The sequence below is a fragment of the Aspergillus aculeatinus genome, assembly GCF_003184765.1.
Source record: "Aspergillus aculeatinus CBS 121060 unplaced genomic scaffold BO66scaffold_90, whole genome shotgun sequence".
Classification (NCBI taxonomy): Eukaryota; Fungi; Ascomycota; class Eurotiomycetes; order Eurotiales; family Aspergillaceae; genus Aspergillus; species Aspergillus aculeatinus.
The window spans coordinates 36,129-52,507 of NW_020291559.1; the positions used below are offsets into that span (position 1 = coordinate 36,129).

At 53.1% G+C, this 16,379-nt stretch overlaps 6 protein-coding genes across 6 annotated transcripts; 3 read left to right on the plus strand and 3 right to left on the minus strand.

The window, feature by feature from the left end:
• Positions 1 to 52: 52 nt before the first annotated feature.
• Positions 53 to 1,852, plus strand: BO66DRAFT_396472 (isocitrate dehydrogenase (NAD(+)) IDH2). The gene is made up of 5 exons (XM_025648477.1): positions 53 to 180; positions 256 to 321; positions 497 to 583; positions 652 to 774; positions 835 to 1,852. Exons 1-5 carry the CDS (start codon positions 91 to 93, stop codon positions 1,624 to 1,626), a joined length of 1,158 nt encoding a protein of 385 aa, XP_025497882.1. The 5' UTR covers positions 53 to 90; the 3' UTR covers positions 1,627 to 1,852.
• Positions 1,853 to 1,942: 90 nt separating this feature from the next.
• On the minus strand, positions 1,943 to 3,345 carry BO66DRAFT_254614 (uncharacterized protein). The gene is made up of 4 exons (XM_025642993.1): positions 3,017 to 3,345; positions 2,765 to 2,910; positions 2,481 to 2,673; positions 1,943 to 2,360 (listed from the first exon to the last, which is right to left on the minus strand). The coding sequence occupies exons 1-4, from the start codon at positions 3,195 to 3,197 to the stop codon at positions 2,260 to 2,262; spliced, it is 621 nt and encodes a 206-aa protein (XP_025497883.1). The 5' UTR covers positions 3,198 to 3,345; the 3' UTR covers positions 1,943 to 2,259.
• A 174-nt stretch (positions 3,346 to 3,519) lies between these two features.
• On the plus strand, positions 3,520 to 6,856 carry BO66DRAFT_424436 (tubulin gamma complex associated family protein). Its single transcript, XM_025650168.1, has 2 exons — positions 3,520 to 3,720; positions 3,785 to 6,856. The coding sequence occupies exons 1-2, from the start codon at positions 3,600 to 3,602 to the stop codon at positions 6,634 to 6,636; spliced, it is 2,973 nt and encodes a 990-aa protein (XP_025497884.1). The 5' UTR covers positions 3,520 to 3,599; the 3' UTR covers positions 6,637 to 6,856.
• A 38-nt stretch (positions 6,857 to 6,894) lies between these two features.
• On the minus strand, positions 6,895 to 10,424 carry niaD (nitrate reductase NiaD). Its single transcript, XM_025648478.1, has 8 exons — positions 10,187 to 10,424; positions 9,678 to 10,156; positions 9,516 to 9,615; positions 9,202 to 9,460; positions 8,917 to 9,152; positions 8,643 to 8,866; positions 7,966 to 8,589; positions 6,895 to 7,912 (listed from the first exon to the last, which is right to left on the minus strand). Exons 2-8 carry the CDS (start codon positions 9,937 to 9,939, stop codon positions 7,020 to 7,022), a joined length of 2,598 nt encoding a protein of 865 aa, XP_025497885.1. The 5' UTR covers positions 9,940 to 10,156; positions 10,187 to 10,424; the 3' UTR covers positions 6,895 to 7,019.
• A 53-nt stretch (positions 10,425 to 10,477) lies between these two features.
• Positions 10,478 to 10,953, minus strand: BO66DRAFT_254621 (uncharacterized protein). Its single transcript, XM_025642994.1, has one exon. The coding sequence runs from the start codon at positions 10,838 to 10,840 to the stop codon at positions 10,535 to 10,537; it is 306 nt and encodes a 101-aa protein (XP_025497886.1). The 5' UTR covers positions 10,841 to 10,953; the 3' UTR covers positions 10,478 to 10,534.
• Positions 10,954 to 11,223: 270 nt separating this feature from the next.
• Positions 11,224 to 15,397, plus strand: niiA (nitrite reductase niiA). Its single transcript, XM_025648479.1, has 9 exons — positions 11,224 to 11,766; positions 11,837 to 11,987; positions 12,042 to 12,581; positions 12,639 to 12,721; positions 12,778 to 13,308; positions 13,360 to 13,562; positions 13,612 to 14,084; positions 14,142 to 14,299; positions 14,354 to 15,397. Exons 1-9 carry the CDS (start codon positions 11,585 to 11,587, stop codon positions 15,339 to 15,341), a joined length of 3,309 nt encoding a protein of 1,102 aa, XP_025497887.1. The 5' UTR covers positions 11,224 to 11,584; the 3' UTR covers positions 15,342 to 15,397.
• Positions 15,398 to 16,379: the final 982 nt, after the last annotated feature.

The window sequence follows — 16,379 nt, forward strand, 5'->3', positions numbered from 1 at the left end:
CTCTCCTCACCTCTCCCCTCTTTCTTCATCCAATCCTTCCTATCTTATCCTCTCACCCGTCCGTCGTTGTATTCTCGGGGACCTGTCACAATGATCGCTGCTAGGAACTTTGTCGCTCCCGCCCGCCAATGCTTGCGGACCACACGTGTGTCCCCTCGCATTGCGTCGCCTCTCTCTCAGGTAAGGATCGGACAGAGCCTTTGTCCCGATCCGTCTTGGGACAAGCTAGTTCTTTGAAGCTGACTATCTGTATAGCTTCGCTCCTACTCCGCCGCTGCTGACGAGCGCGTCGCTAAGTTCAAGGGACAGAAGGGTTCTGATGTATGTCGCGCTCCGGGCCAACCGCCTGAACTTTTTTTCCCCATACCTGCCCGTCCATGTCCTTTGGTCCGGCAACTTCCGCCGCGATCATCGACAGTTCCTCCTTTCTCCCTGGCTTCGCAAACAATACTATACGGAATTCTATCTAACCATGGCTCTAACGATTTGGTTCTAGGGAAAATACACTGTTACCCTGATCGAGGGTGATGGTATCGGCCCCGAGATCTCCCAGTCGGTGAAGGACATCTTCGCTGCCGCTAATGTAAAGCTCTCCCATTCTCGACCATCTGTGTGTCGCATCACCCAATACTCACCAGTATCGCTATCTAGGCCCCTGTCAAGTGGGAGCCCGTCGATGTTACTCCCATCTTGAAGGATGGCAAGACCGCCATTCCCGACGAGGCCATCAAGAGCGTGCAGAAGAACTACGTTGCCCTGAAGGGTCCCCTCGCTGTAAGTTCGCATTCCACGGTGGCTACTATAGGAGCATTGGCTAATAAGCACCCTTAATAGACCCCTGTCGGTAAGGGACACGTCTCTCTCAACCTCACCCTCCGTCGTACCTTCAACCTCTTCGCCAACGTGCGTCCCTGCCGCTCCATTGCCGGCTACAAGACCCCCTACGACAACGTCGACACCGTCCTGATCCGTGAGAACACCGAGGGTGAATACTCCGGCATTGAGCACGTCGTCGTCGACGGTGTTGTCCAGAGCATCAAGCTCATCACCCGTGAGGCTTCCGAGCGTGTCCTCCGCTTCGCCTTCCAGTATGCCCGCTCCATCAACAAGAAGAAGGTCCGTGTCGTGCACAAGGCCACCATCATGAAGATGTCCGACGGTCTCTTCCTCAATCTCGCCCGCGAGATTGCCAAGGAGTTCCCCGACATTGAGTTCGACGCCGAGCTCCTTGACAACTCCTGCTTGAAGATCGTTACCGACCCCGCTCCTTACAACGACAAGGTTCTTGTCATGCCCAACCTGTACGGTGACATTCTTTCCGACATGTGCGCCGGTCTCATCGGTGGTCTCGGTCTGACCCCCTCCGGTAACATTGGTGACGAGTGCTCGATCTTCGAGGCTGTCCACGGATCCGCCCCCGACATTGCTGGCAAGGGTCTTGCCAACCCCACTGCTCTGCTCCTGAGCAGTATCATGATGCTTCAGCACATGGGTCTCACCGAGCACGCTGCTCGTATCCAGAAGGCCACCTTCGACACCCTTGCCGAGGGTAAGGCCCTCACCGGTGATCTTGGCGGTAAGGCCAAGACCCACGAGTATGCCGAGGCCATCATGTCGCGTCTGTAAGGGATTCAGCTACGATTGTACTATTCCCTCTTTATACCTTGTTCTTTTCCTTTAGCCTGTGAATGACTAGACTAAATGTGTACTCAAATTTCTATATGTCCCTCAATGTATGTAGATGCTATATTCTCTTTGTCTTAAAAGGCTGTGATATGCTTGGGTGCATGTATAATGACAGTGACACTTCATGATATTTGTGGTTAATGTTGGGCAGCATGATCAACAACCCGATAAGAATTCATGGATACCACCTGAAATGCGGTGATACCGAAATAGGCAAAGGTAATCGTACAACGATAGACAAACCCCAAACGCCAGCTCCTAGCTCCAGGTATCAACTCTTGCAGTAGTAAGAAAACACAATCATGCGCACCTAATGGCCTTCAAGCCTGTCGTCTCCGGCCGCCTCTTCTCGTGCCTGTTCCTGCGCCCTTTTTCTCCTTCTGTTTCGACCGAGACGTTTGCGCCCGCGTGCTCCGTGTCGTCGGCGAGCCCCCAGCATCGCCATCGGCCTCCTCATCCGGATCGCTATCGTCCTTGGCCCCGTCCGAACCGTCCTCATCACCTTCATCCGACTCATCGCCCGACTCCCCTTCGTCCTCGCCATTGCCTGAACCTTTCCCAACAGTCTCAATCTCAACCTGCAGTCGCGATGAGCGCGTACCACGGCCCCCTTGCCGTCCACCACGACCGGGTTTCCTTCCTCGCGAGGGCGCGGGAGACGAGCGGGGTTCTAACTCTCCGGAAAGGGACAGTCAGTCAACCTCCATCAACGGGGACATAGAGCTTCACAACGCGCGCCCATGTCGGGACCCAAAACTGAGAGGGCTTAGGATTCATTGGAAACCAAAACGTACCATCCGTATCAGCTACCGTGCTCCCTCTTCGCGAATCCACCGGTTCACTCGGATCCGGCGACGGAGATCCCTCCATCGCCAGTCTTCGCTCGAACATCAGGTCACCGTATTCGTCCTCGGGCAGCTCGAATGGGCAATAGAACTCCTTTGTGCCATCGACGTCATCGGGGATATCGGTGATCAGGGAATCTTCCTAGAACGCACGTCAAGACAATTGAGTCAACCTCTAGTAAAAGCCGTGACGCGCCGGGGGGTAGGCGCATCACACAAGTCAAGAGACTTACACGTTCATCCAGAGCTGGTAGGTTGTACAAGGTGCCTAGCTTTTTCCAGATCCCGGGGATTCGAGTATGTTCGGCATTGGCGGGCGCGTATCCTTGACTCTTCATGAAGTCCGAGATGGCGATCATGCGGAAGTGTTTATGCATGCCTATCAAGGTGGCGGTGCGGTGGCAGCACACACAAGTCAGCCCAGAGCATATTCGCAATTGGCTTTTGGAATTCTTCGAGGGGAAATCGTTGCGGGCCTAACGTACCGACGGGCTTCCATTTGATGATCCCCTTCAACAATGCTGTCTCTTGCTCATCTGTCCAGGGGTCTGTGACTGGGTCGTAGTCGGCGGGCGGTTGGGTTCCCCCCGGGGCGGCAGCGCTTGCGGAGGAGGGTTCTGTGGTGCCACCTGGGGGGGTGAGCTTGGCTTTCTTTCGAGGGGGCATAGTGATTATTGGTGTGTGTCGCGCGTGTGATGAGAAGTAATTAAGCGAGCGAAAGGAACGGTTGGAGAGGGGGTAGTATCGCCGTGATTTGGTCGATTGAGCTTCCTTGTAGCTCTCAATGTCCGGAGATGCACGCAACAGCAGGTAAGCTGCGGGCGAACCTGGAATTCAATTCAAGGTTCAGTTCAACTCCTCTCGGTTTCCCGAACAAGCGGTGGCCCGGGCGTACCTTAGCCTGGGGGAAACTAACCCGTTTCAGGTAACCAGCCTATTAGTGAGCCGGTGATCTCGCGCTGTCAGTCGGAAACGCGTCGCAATTTCCCCGACGATGACGATTTGTTTGGAGCAACCCTTTGCTCAGAGGCCGTTGCGGTGTGCGGTTTGTTTATTCGACCAGTGACAATGGACTCGGAGGAGTGTGTCAGGGACCCGTTCTCGAGTGAGGGTCTGTGGAGACTCTCCGAGTTCACTCTGCAATGTCTGCAGCCGTTGGAGGCCCTGCCGTGGGATGAGAGGCTACCAGGTGTGTACAATTGTTGCCGGCACGGTTGCGCGCAAATGGACTAACCAATTAAAACATTGATTAGATCTCTCCGGCGGAGTCTTCAAACTACCTCTAGACATCTTTGACAAGGTTGCGCCTCGGATACCTGAGCTCGATGTTTTCGAAACCAGCTTCGGTGACCCGGAACCACCACTGCTACCGACGTTAGACACCTCGAGCGAAAGCCAGTTCGAGACGAGTTTCGATCACAACGAGGAGACGGAACAAACAGAAGATGGACACCAGCCTATAGATGACATCTGGGCGCCGGATAACATTCTGCCGAACCCTGACCATGAAGTCTCACTTAATTCCTGGGAGAGGTTCCTTGACCGAAACCACCGTGAGCAAGTAACCGCATATTTCAGCGAGTCCGGCGCCAAGGGCTTCGACGCGGCATTAGCACATCAAGCTGCCAAGAACAACAGCCCAGAAAGACATCTCATTGTTCGCAACGGTGTCTATTTCCAGGCCTTGTTTCGACTCGGATTGGGCTGGGGTTCCAGGTTCTTTCGCTACAATGAACAACATAACACATTCGAGGTCGTGCACGACAATCTTCGCATCTCCGGCCTCACTTCTGCTGCACTCAAGGCGGTCACAACTGATTTGATCGGGTACGGAACCAGAATGCAGAAGATTCGACGCTTTGTAGACAGGATTCCTGTCAAGTCGAACGAACTATCGACGCTCAGCGCTTTCTCTAGCGCAGCAGCGGTCATCACCTATACCCTTGAAAAGCAACTCGCCAGACATGCCAGCCATATTGCTTCACTCCTTCAGATCAAGAGCCTCTTCGCGCAATGTGGGGATCTCGTGCACGTGCTAGCGAACATGGTTGACGCCGTCCAGGGAGCAGTATCCGAGACCCAGTTAATCTCCATTGTCCTTGAACGAGCGGCCCATTTCTCGCAGGTCTTTGGCCAGATGGAGCCTCTTCTGCGACAAGTTATCGCTCGGGTTATGGAACCTTGGCTTTCTTATGTGGAGACTTGGGTGGGTTTCCAGCCGGAGACGTCGACTTCGATTGAGCTCGCGTCCAGCGGGAGGACCTTCGTGTTTCGCGAGACAACGGATAAACACACATTCTCGTCTAGGGCGACAACAGTCGATTATAGTTTCCTTCCAGATATGATGCCATCCTTCGTTCCTTCGGACCAGGCACAGCTTATCTTCGAAACTGGACGGAGTTTACGGCTTCTCAAGCGAAATCACCCACAACATCCCATCGCAAGCCACGCGACCTATGGGGCTGAGTCAGTCAAGCTTGACTGTGCTGGCACCTGGTTTGATATCGAGAAGATCCAGAGAAAGGCATCTGAATATGAGGCGCGGCTGCGTGCTGCAATCCTGAAATATAACCGAGGGGAACAGCTCGACACACATGCCGCTGCAACGTCACTTGCCCCGAATCCCGAGATGCACAGCGAGACTGACGGAGCGTTCGAGTTGCTCGACATCGACAAGGCCTCGAAGACAGCGGGCCTCGTGCCAGACGATGCGGCTCTATCGCAGAGTCGACTCGGACGCCTGATCGAAGAAGCTCGCCCACTTCATCTCGAGTCCCAGCACACCCAGAGCCACGAGCTCAGCCCCGAATTAACATCCACACCTTACTTGTCCCTCGCGCCGTTCCTCTCCTCTCAAGCCATTCTCATCGACTATTCCTGCCTACACATGCTCTTCAAAGAACACCACCTGCGCACCCACCTCACCCTCCAATGGCGCTTCCAACTCCTGGGAGATGGCTTCTTCACCACCCGCCTCTTCCACGCCCTCTTCGACCCCGAGATGACCAGCGGCGAGCGCAAATCCGGCGTCGTCCGCACCGCCGTCCACACCGGCCTTCGCCTAGGAACCCGCAGCCGCGACACCTGGCCCCCCGCCAGCTCCGAACTGCGCCTCGTCTTGATCGGCCTTCTCGACGAATCTTCCTCCTCCTCAACCACCAACACCACCAACCCCACCAACAACCCCCAACCCAACGACACCCTAAGCTTCTCAATCCGCACGCTCAGCCCCGCCGCCACCCAACGCGCGCGCAACCCGCACGCGCTCGAAGCGCTCGACTTTCTCCGGCTAATCTACACCCCGCCCACCGCCGTCCTCGCCACGATCCTCACCGCGAACGCCCTCACCAAATACGACCTCCTCTTCAAACACCTCCTCCGCCTCCAGCGCATGGTCTCCGTCGCGACGACGCTGATCCGCGACGCCACGGCCCGCACCTCCCTGTCCGGCGACCCGCACAACATCTACCAGCGCTTCCGCGTCGAGGCGCAGCACTTTGTCCTCGCCGTCGCCGACTACTGCTGCCACGTTGCCGTCGGCGCGGCGTGGACGCGCTTCCAGGACCGTCTGGCCCGCGTCGAGGCGTGTCTGGACCGCGGGGACATCGACGGCGCCATCGACGCGGCCGGCGGCTCGGTGCCGCGGCTCCGCGAGATGCACGAGGCCATGCTGGACGAGATGCTGCGGGCGATGATGTTGAGCGGCGAGGCGGAGCTGGAGCTGGCGCTGGAGCAGTCGGATCAGAGCTCTGCACGAGAAGCACAACACGATGACAATCATCATCAACTGGACAAGGCGAGGCGGTGGCTCGAGGCTTCCTTCACTTCGATTCTGGAGTTCGCGCCTTTCTCGCTGGTCGATGGGGCGGACGGGGTGAGGGGTCCCCAGGCCGTGGAGGAGGTGCGTCGCTTGTATCTCTTGTTCCGGAAACAGGTCGCGGGGTTTCTGGCATGTTTGAGGGGGTTGGATGGTGGTGGTGGTGGTGCTAGTGGTGTTGAGCCGCTGTCTTCCTCGTTTACTGCGCGGAGAGCGTGGGGGAGGGAGGGCCCGACGAGCGTGTTTGATCATTTGCTCGCGCGGTTGGAGGTGAAGGCTTACTATTGAGGGCGGGATCTTTTTGGGGGTTGGCGGGTCTGCGACGATGTAGGGTTATATCTGAATTGGGTATTGGAGAGCTACTACGAGTGGATGTGGGTGTATCTAGCGAGGTACAGTACATATTATCATAAGATGAGATGCATGGTGGAAAGCCTCTAGCTGAGTAAAGCGGCTCAAACTCGTTTCGGCTGGGTTGCCTAGATGGACCAGACAGGGTGGAACAACCTAGTATCTCGAGTGATATCTACTGAAAACATTTGAAATGCCGGTATGTGTGCATCTATTATAACAATACCATATTTACAAGCCACGGACATATGAATGTAGTGTCTACCATACCACACTAGCCCAACCACGAACCCCGGCCACAAGGCAAAACCGACCAAGAATCAGAAAAAGTGGAGGTCGGACTCCGCCCACCCTTGCGCCAGCAGGATCCTGCGGGCCGACTTCTCCATGGCCTCGGGGCCACAGACCAGCACCATGCTCTCTCCGTCGTTGACCGCGAACTCGCGGAGCATGTCCTCGGAGATGCGTCCGCGACGACCGGTCCAGCTATCGGGCGCCTGGGTCAAGGTGTGGACGATCTGGCACTTGTTGTTGTCCACCGCCGCAAAGGCGTCGAGTTCCGTGCGGCACAGAATATCCTCCTCTTGTCGGTTGCCGTTCAGGACCACGCAGGTGGTGGGGTCCGCCTGGTCCTGCATCACCGCGCGCAGGACCTGGAAGACGGGCGTGATCCCCGTGCCGCCGCAGATCATCTTGAAGGAGCGCACGGCACGCTCCTTGCCGCTGACGAGGACCTTGCCGTGGCCGAGGTACTCGAATCGGCCCGTGGGGCCTTTGCAGTCGATGGCCGACCCCAGGGGAAGCTTCTCCAGCGCTGTGGTCATCTTGCCGCCTTTCTGGGTGGGGGTGTCGAAGTAGATCTTGACCAGCAGATCCATCGTGCCCTTCTGGCTGGTTTCTGAGATCGGGGTGTAGGAGCGGAGGATCGATTCCGTGCTTGATGCTGGGTCCGGTACCTTGATCATGAGATGCTGGCCGATGGGTAGACCCAGAGTCTGCTTGTCATGCTCTAGCTGGAAGGTGAAGATACGCGTGTCCCATGATACTTCGGTTTTCTTGGTGAGTGTCATCTTCGACCACGCTCGTGATTGGAGGAACTCGGCGCGTGGCTCGCTGGATTTCGGTGCGTTGTCATTCTTAAGTGCCTCCAGGGAGGCCTTGTCCATCGTACCGATGTGATAGTCGGGCATCATCTTCTTCGCAGTTTCACTGTCTATTGGCGGGTTAGCGTTCGAACGGGTGTTGTGAGGTACTAGTCTGACTTACGGATTGCGAGAAAATCCTCTGATACATCCAGTCCGGCGGATGAGATGATGCTCTGGGCCCCACCAGGATGGCCTTCGAGAAAAGCGGTGCCGTCGTAGACTTCGCCATTCACAACAAACCAAGGCTTTTCCTCACTGGAATTGCTCTTGAACTCTTGCAGATCGATCACACGGGTCATGCCTTCTTTCTTCATGTTGATCTCCTTCTCGACCTCAGGCACTGCTGGCTCTTCTCCTTCGTGACGCTCGCCCCAGTTGCCATTCGCCAGGTCACCTCCCGCCTTCTTGACACGCTCCATCCAGCCACCAGGACCAGTAGGATCAGTCGGATGCTCGAAGAAGAGCATGCCATTCTCCTTTGTGATGCTCACTCGGAACCAAGGATTGTTCATCATTCCTAGAACAGACCAGTACATGTCACGTGGCTGGATACTTAGGGCTTCGTCCATTGCCCGGACGAGAATGGCATCGGTGTCTGCAAGCTCAGGTATGGCAATATCAAGGGACCAGAAGATCCAGCAGAAGCATGTTTCACGCCAGGACATGTCTACTTTGCCACCAAACAGATCGCCTTCGAATTCGCGATATTTATCTTCAGCATATGTGATGTCCGCTAACCGCCACGCTGAAGAATTGTTAGCTTCATCTGACATGAAGACTGGCAAGTGAGGACCATACTTTTGCCTTTATCAAGAGAGATCTCGACACGTGTGATTCTCCTTCCACCTCCTGCATATGCGTAACCCTTTACAGTGTACATTGGTCCAGCCAACGAGAGATCAAGCATCTCCTTATGCTGAGGGTATACTACAGAAGAGTTGACGTTGAGATCGTAGATTGCATACCGGTCATCACGCCACCAGTTAGGATCACTGGCAGACATTTCAGGTGATACCATTGTGCTGTTGATTGTTAGACAACGAGTCTTTCCTCGGGAAGCTGCCTGACTTACGGTAGAACTCGGTTATCATAAATATGATACCAGTTGTCACTTGGCGTATCGGTGAGGATCAGCTTCTTCAGCCACTTGACACTCCGGCCACCGATTTGACCGGGTACAACAGCCCTAAGAGGGCGACCATGGTCTGGACGAAGGGACTCTCCGTTCATCTTATGGGCAAGCATGATTCCCCGATTAGGGTCCATGGCCCAGTTGAGCTTGACAGATGTACCGTAGTATCCATTGGGCTACCATATTGTTAGACACCAATAGTTTACGGCTGCTATGGAGACTTACCAATTTGTCCGCACCCTCCATGCAAACGTACTTGGCCTTTCGAAGAGGCTTAGCACTGCGCAGAATGTCCGCCATCATGGGACCGGTCCAGAGCGCCGTTGACAATCCCGCTGAGCCCCATGAGAAACCCTTGGATTTCCTTACGGTGTTCTGTTCTTTGCGTCTATTTCCGGCGCATACCATGGTGATGGGGGCAGTGATCTGGTCGTATTGCTGTAGTACCTGACGGAAGTTCAAGACTAGCGGCTTCTCCACCAGACTTCATCAATTGTCAGCAGATGATTGCCTGTATTGTCGTGAGATATGGTACTGACCCTTCAATACTGATCTCCCAGTTGGGAATGTCTTCGTCCTTGACTAGAGGGACAGGCCCGTGATTTCTGACATAGAATAGTTCCGGAGAAGTCAAGAACCCTTTGTGTGTCTATCAGATTGAGACATTCCATGGCCAAGGCCTGATGCTGGGAGCCACTGACCTTCATTATACAATGCAGTAAGTGGCGGCTCAACGTTGAACGGATGCACACCCGTTAATCGAATCAGACGAGGGTCGCGAGGAACGTGGTAATCAGGCGTCGGCTTGTCCGCGTTCAGAACCTCCGTAGGCTCTTTGGATGGAGGCGGTAAGGGTATATCTGCGAGTTCAACCCTCGAGAATTCCTCCTGCTCTACCGTGATGGGGCCCGACTTGAGCGGTACAGTGAGGATCTCCGCCCTCACTTCTGTGACTGTCGTCATATTGAACTGGTACGTTCTTCAACGCAAGGGCCAGACAAACGGCCAGAGTACGAGCAAATATAGATATACCTGGGTCAGGGCTCCAACACGCCCGAGGGTCCGGCAGGATGCCTGTAAGACTAAGAAGTAGGGAATGAGAGAGCCTCGGGCAGTCAAGACCAAAATAATCGGCAGTACTCCGGGCAAGATTTGGGATCCTAGGGGGGAAAACTATAAGATCCGGCATTTGAATTAGCTTAAGCAGCAACAATCAGCCTGCGGGATCTGGTCTACCCACGAAGCACAGGGCAACAGTCTCGCTGGCTGCGAATAGTTGCACGGGGCCGGGAAGGGATATTTCCGCGGGGAGTCAGAGTGAGGTATAACCAGGCAACAGAAAGTGAAATGGCAGACACGGGAGAAAGACGTAAGGAGCAGAGGAAGTCTACTTCGAATTCCAGTCCTTGTTCGCCTCCCAAGGCAAGCTTGTTCTGGTCTGGCGCATTCTGGTATAGTGGATGAAAAAAAAAAAAAAAAAAAAAAAAAAAAAAAAAAAAGACGATACAAAAATCCCCTAAAATCAGACTATACCATAGTCTAGGAATAATAATGATGATTAGGCGAGAGGCAAAAAATAATAAAATGAAATACAAAAAAAGAAAGGGTAAAAAAAATCCCCGATGAGAAATCGAGCGAAAAGAAGGTCCATTTTGGCCGCGGAGAATGAGACGAGAACCAGAAAACAAGCGATGAACAAGGCCGGTGCCGGACGGTAAGTAGTTTGAGATCCACCGGATCCACACCCAACCCCATCGGACTGATTACGAGGAGGTGTGAGGTGTCGAGGCCGGATCTGACATCGGAGGACCGATTCGGCCGTAACTAATCCGTAAGGGATGGGCAGATGGGCCTCAGGGCTCATTTGCGTGCGCCATTTCCATCATTGCCATGCATTGAGGAAGAAGAATGTTTGGAGGAGACGGAAGTAGAGAAGCGAGAGCTGCATAAGTCCATCTGACTCAGCATGTGCATATCTTGCACAATGCTCATGCACCCAATCCGGTGGATCATCTTGGCTTATCAGCATTTCCGATAAGCATCGGGACTATTGTTGGTAAGACCATCACGATCCTCTATCTTCACCCGACTATCAATCATAATCTCCCCATCTCCCCCATCTCCTACCCTTTCTCCGCGGAGACATGCAAAGAAACAACCCTCTCTTCCCTCATCGCCCCAGCTTCACCTCGCTGGGTCCAGAATGGTATCTGAGCGCTTGCTTTCCCCCCCGCCCCCCCCCTCCCCCCAGTGCCTTAATCCTTATCCATTCGCTCTAATATCTCCGATCCACGGCTCGTACCCATGAACGGTGGCTCCTACGATCGACCTGGCGGGGCGCAGAGGCCCTGATTGTGGCTAAAAATTGGCCCAATCGATTGTCTCATAATTTGCCTCTGAATGTAATGCCACGGAGAAAGACAATGCCTCAGATCAGTCAATTTGTCTGCGGGCGCTTATCAGCATCCTTGGCGGAAATCACCATGACACCAGCAATAGTATATGAGTAGAAAGCTTCTTGGCCATTTGGTGACACAGACAACCCTCTGGTGATTCCTTGTGAGCCGCTGCAACACTAGGACCTCCTGAGTCCCCATCCTCCGCCACCATGCCTCTGCTGGATGGATCCAGGAGCAGCGATCCTGTCATTCCTGGCACTCTCCACAATGTCTACCCCCAGACGTCATCAATAATGGAGTCTAGCTTGGATACGGAGCCGCGCAGACATGACTCGAGTGCGCGTCAGAAGATCGTAGTGGTAGGCTTGGGCATGGTTGCCATCTCGCTCATGTGCGTTCTCTCCCATCTAGAATGTATAGTATGAGTGGAGCTCGTGCTGACTACCCATGCCTTCCTATAGCGAGAAAATCATCAAGCAGGATGCAGATCGTCGACAATACGATATTCTTGTCATTGGGGAGGAGCCTCATGTCGCATACAATCGGGTCGGCCTATCCTCCTTCTTCGAGCACCGCAAGATCGAAGACTTGTATTTGAACCCCACAGAATGGGTAAGCCAACCGTGACCCAGATGCTGCACATGGGTGGTAACTGACTTCAATCAGTATGGATCGGTCAAAGATAGGTCCTTCGACTACCACCTCAACACACGAGTAACCGAGATCATCCCCCAACGCAAGTTAGTCAAGACATCAACAGGCGATACCATCACCTACGATATTCTTGTCCTTGCTACTGGCTCTGATGCTGTCCTCCCCACTCACACTCCTGGTCATGATGCAAAAGGTATTTTCGTCTACCGGACCATCTCTGACCTCGAGAGTCTCATTGAGTTCGCGTCAAAGCATAAAGGCGAGACAGGAGTCACAGTTGGCGGAGGCTTGCTAGGTCTCGAAGCAGCGAAGGCCATGACCGATCTTGGAGACTTTGGAAATGTGAAACTGATTGATCGTAACAAGTGGGTGTTGGCCAGACAGCTCGATGGAGACGCAGGGACGCTCGTGACACGCAAAATCCGAGAGCTGGGCTTGGATGTGCTGCACCAGAAGCGTGTAGCGACTATCAAGACCGACGCTGACAACAACGTCACGGGAATCGTCTTCGAGGATGGCGAGGAGATTGACTGCTCTTGCATTTGCTTTGCTGTATGCTTCTTTTCTCATCTGATGTTGCGAATGTTTTCAAGTTAACCATCTTTCCAGATCGGAGTACGCCCCAGAGACGAGCTGGGGCAATCCGCCGGCATTCAGTGTGCGGGACGAGGAGGCTTTGTCATTAATGAAAGGTATGATTGTGTATGCACTTCACGCCAACCAACCGTTATCTAATCGACTCTCGCAGTCTGCAAACATCCATTGAGGATATTTATGCTGTCGGCGAATGCGCAAGCTGGGAAAACCAGACATTCGGTATCATAGCGCCGGGTATTGAGATGGCCGATGTCTTGGCATACAACCTGACAAATCCTGAAAAGGGGCCAAAGAGTTTCACAAGGCCTGACTTGAGCACCAAGTTGAAGCTCTTAGGTGTGGATGTTGCCAGCTTTGGCGACTTCTTCGCTGACAGGGATGGGCCCAAGTTTCTGCCGGGTCAAAGGCCCTCACTTCGAGCCGACCGGAAAGACACTGAGGCTGAGTTGGAAAGTGAATCATCAGTGAAAGCACTCACCTACAAGGATCCCTTCAGTGGCGTCTACAAAAAGTACTTGTTCACCATGGATGGCAAATATTTGCTCGGCGGAATGATGATCGGAGATACGAAGGACTACCTCAAGCTGAACCAAATGGTCAAATTGCAGAAAGAGCTAGAGGTGCCTCCTAGTCAGTTTATCCTGGGTGCGCAAAATGACGGAGAGGAGAATGGAGACGACCTGTAAGTTTTGCTTCTTTTTCATACTACATGCATTGGCTAACAGATGAACAGTGACGGCAGTACTCAGATCTGTGCTTGTCATAATGTTACCAAAGGGGATTTGGTTGCCAAGATCAAAAGTGGCACCTGCAAAACCATCGGCGAGGTCAAATCGTGCACTAAAGCAGGGACCGGTTGTGGCGGCTGCATGCCCTTAGTGCAGTCGATCTTCAACAAGGCCATGCAGGACATGGGCCAAGAAGTCTCGAACAACTGTACGTTGACTTCCCCTCACCTAAGAATTGGAAACTGACATTCGCATAGTATGTACTCACATCCCACATTCACGAGTGGATCTGTACAATATCATCGCTGTGAAACAGCTGAAGACTTTCGAAGATGTGATGGGGGCAGTCGGAAAGAACCCCGAGTCGCTTGGCTGCGAACTGTGCAAGCCTGCGATCGCGTCCATTCTCTCGAGTCTCTTCAACCCTCATATCATGGATAAAGGATACCATGACTTACAAGAGACGAATGACCGATTCCTTGCCAATATCCAGCGCAACGGTACATTCTCTGTGGTTCCCCGTGTTCCGGGAGGTGAGATTACCGCAGACAAGTTGATTGCCATTGGACAAGTGGCAAAGAAATACAACCTATACTGCAAGATCACTGGAGGTCAGCGTATCGACATGTTCGGGGCAAAGAAGCAGGATCTCCTCGACATCTGGACAGAACTCGTGAATGCGGGTATGGAGAGTGGCCATGCTTATGCCAAGTCCCTGCGAACTGTTAAGGTGAGATCAGCCGAGTTTCATGCTATATTGTAAGAAATGACTAATATCTCTTTTCAGAGTTGTGTGGGCACGACCTGGTGCCGTTTCGGTATTGGTGACAGCGTTGGAATGGCCATCCGGCTAGAAGAGCGCTACAAGAGTCTCCGATCTCCTCACAAGCTCAAAGGTGCTGTTTCTGGATGTGTAAGAGAATGTGCCGAGGCACAGAATAAGGAGTAAGGCGGACAAATCTCTCGACTTCAGTGATACATCAGGCTAACATGCTTCAGTTTTGGCCTAATTTCCACCGAGAAGGGCTTCAATATCTTCGTCGGAGGCAATGGAGGTGCCAAGCCCCGGCACTCGGAGATCTTAGCCAAAGATGTGCCGCCCGAGAAAGTGATCCCCCTCATCGATCGGTATCTCATTTTCTATATCCGCACAGCGGATAAGCTTCAGCGAACAGCCCGCTGGATAGAGAACCTTCCTGGTGGAATCGAGTACCTGCGGGAAGTAGTGGTTGATGATAAGCTTGGGATTGGCGCGGAGATGGAGCAGCAAATGCAGGAGCTCGTGGACGGTTATTTCTGCGAATGGACGGAAACAATCCGAGATCCCAAGCGGCGCAAACACTTCCAACAATTCGCCAACACAGATGAGACAGTCGAGACTGTGGAGGTCATCAAGGAGCGTGGCCAAGAAAGACCCACCTACTGGTCTAATGAGCCTGCAAAGGCGGATTTCCAGGGCCACCAATGGTCCGGTCTTTCGTGGCAGCCTATGATCAAAGCAGACCATTTCTCGGATGGCATTACATCCGCAAACCTCAAACGCGGGGACACCCAGCTGGCTGTCTTCAAGATCAAGGGCAAATTCTATGCGACCCAGCAGATGTGCCCTCATAAGCGTGCTTTTGTCCTGTCCGATGGCTTGATCGGCGATGATGATGCCGGCAAGTACTGGGTGTCATGCCCAAATCACAAGCGCAACTTCGAGCTTAATGGGGAGCAGGCAGGTCGCTGTTCCAACGACGAGAGCATGAACATTGCCACATTTCCCGTGGAAGAGCGTGCTGATGGTTGGGTCTACCTGAAGCTGCCCCCGGTGGACGAGCTGGACTCGCTCCTCGGAACAGAGAAATGGAAAGTAAAGAAGGGAGAAGCACCGGACCCATTCCAGAAATATGACAGGAAGTACCGGGGTATCCGTGGGAAGAAGACGGTTGAGAAGCCACCGGCCAATAAGCGGGCGGTGCCATCTGGAGTGATTGATTGGTAGAGGTTGCAAATTCCCGCCTTGTTGAAGTCGTCACGAAGCTATGTTAGATACCTGAGGTTGCCAGTGCGTCGGCTGGAAACTCATGTGCCAATTCTGTAAATTAATGAAGACAATTTGATGTTAACAGCACCATTGTTATACCTAGGACAACTATGCATATAATACATGGAGATTTTGCTGAGTGGAGCATTGTTGTAAGGCCAAAGCCTGGATTTTGATACAAGAAACATAAGGAGGAATCATATCATTCCATCATACGTATGGATGTCCCGGCAGAAGAGATTTTGTGTGGGCCTTAATGTACCAGGGGGGGGGGGGGTAATTACTGCATAGGAACACACACTTTCTTCCAGTTTTACTCAATTATTTTTTGTTTCTATCATTCTTCTGTTATTTCAAGACTTCGCCTATTTCAAGGCAATTGAATCTAGTACCTGGCACCACAGGAGATTAGGGTACGGAACATCACGTTTGCAGTTTGTCTAATGTATGGAATGTGATTGGACGGCCAACTGACTGCCGAATAATCAGCCCATCGCGTGGTCTGTGCAGGCGGTGGGCACTTGATCTCCACTAACTGCTTTTAGTATTCATGGATCAATCCGTCCCGAGTCCTGAAAAACAAACTTCCACCTTCCCCCCCAGTCCCCCTTATCATCCATCCCCCTATCGTCCACTCAGATTCGCTTTACGAACCGTGGCTTGCTCTCTGACAACCTTCAATCTACTCCGTATTTACCTCAGCAATGTATCTTGAAACCATGAACCAAAAATGAAAAGAAAAAATTGGCTTCAGAGCTTCTGACACCGCTCCGAAACACCCGCCTTTTCTGAGTCTCCATCGAGATGGAGACACAATACTCCATCCACCACGGATGACCATTCAGCAAGGTCGTTTCAGAGACTAGTCGGGACTAATTTGGAGGAGAGACTATAGCCGGTTAGGCAGATTGACGAAAGTCAAGCAACACCAAGAAACCGGGATGATCCATTCCCAGCGAAAATTTTTCTAGCTGCCGATGGAGATGGGCCTGAGGA

What these genes read in the sequence shown, in the direction of transcription:
- BO66DRAFT_424436 (XM_025650168.1), top strand. Translation starts at nt 3,600, where the DNA reads ATGGACTCGGAGGAGTGTGTCAGGGACCCGTTCTCGAGTGAGGGTCTG. An exon ending in GTGGGATGAGAGGCTACCAG is followed by an intron (nt 3,721 to 3,784) that starts GTGTGTACAATT and finishes AACATTGATTAG; the next exon opens with ATCTCTCCGGCGGAGTCTTC.
- BO66DRAFT_254614 (XM_025642993.1), bottom strand. Translation starts at nt 3,197, where the DNA reads ATGCCCCCTCGAAAGAAAGCCAAGCTCACCCCCCCAGGTGGCACCACA. An exon ending in CATCAAATGGAAGCCCGTCG is followed by an intron (nt 2,911 to 3,016) that starts GTACGTTAGGCC and finishes CCACCTTGATAG; the next exon opens with GCATGCATAAACACTTCCGC. An exon ending in CACGGTAGCTGATACGGATG is followed by an intron (nt 2,361 to 2,480) that starts GTACGTTTTGGT and finishes CTTTCCGGAGAG; the next exon opens with TTAGAACCCCGCTCGTCTCC.
- BO66DRAFT_254621 (XM_025642994.1), bottom strand. Translation starts at nt 10,840, where the DNA reads ATGAGCCCTGAGGCCCATCTGCCCATCCCTTACGGATTAGTTACGGCC.
- BO66DRAFT_396472 (XM_025648477.1), top strand. Translation starts at nt 91, where the DNA reads ATGATCGCTGCTAGGAACTTTGTCGCTCCCGCCCGCCAATGCTTGCGG. An exon ending in ACATCTTCGCTGCCGCTAAT is followed by an intron (nt 584 to 651) that starts GTAAAGCTCTCC and finishes ATCGCTATCTAG; the next exon opens with GCCCCTGTCAAGTGGGAGCC. An exon ending in CCCTGAAGGGTCCCCTCGCT is followed by an intron (nt 775 to 834) that starts GTAAGTTCGCAT and finishes CACCCTTAATAG; the next exon opens with ACCCCTGTCGGTAAGGGACA.
- niaD (XM_025648478.1), bottom strand. Translation starts at nt 9,939, where the DNA reads ATGACGACAGTCACAGAAGTGAGGGCGGAGATCCTCACTGTACCGCTC. An exon ending in TACTGCATTGTATAATGAAG is followed by an intron (nt 9,616 to 9,677) that starts GTCAGTGGCTCC and finishes AGACACACAAAG; the next exon opens with GGTTCTTGACTTCTCCGGAA. An exon ending in TGGGAGATCAGTATTGAAGG is followed by an intron (nt 9,461 to 9,515) that starts GTCAGTACCATA and finishes CAATTGATGAAG; the next exon opens with TCTGGTGGAGAAGCCGCTAG.
- niiA (XM_025648479.1), top strand. Translation starts at nt 11,585, where the DNA reads ATGCCTCTGCTGGATGGATCCAGGAGCAGCGATCCTGTCATTCCTGGC. An exon ending in GCTCTTGCATTTGCTTTGCT is followed by an intron (nt 12,582 to 12,638) that starts GTATGCTTCTTT and finishes CCATCTTTCCAG; the next exon opens with ATCGGAGTACGCCCCAGAGA. An exon ending in AGTCCCTGCGAACTGTTAAG is followed by an intron (nt 14,085 to 14,141) that starts GTGAGATCAGCC and finishes ATCTCTTTTCAG; the next exon opens with AGTTGTGTGGGCACGACCTG.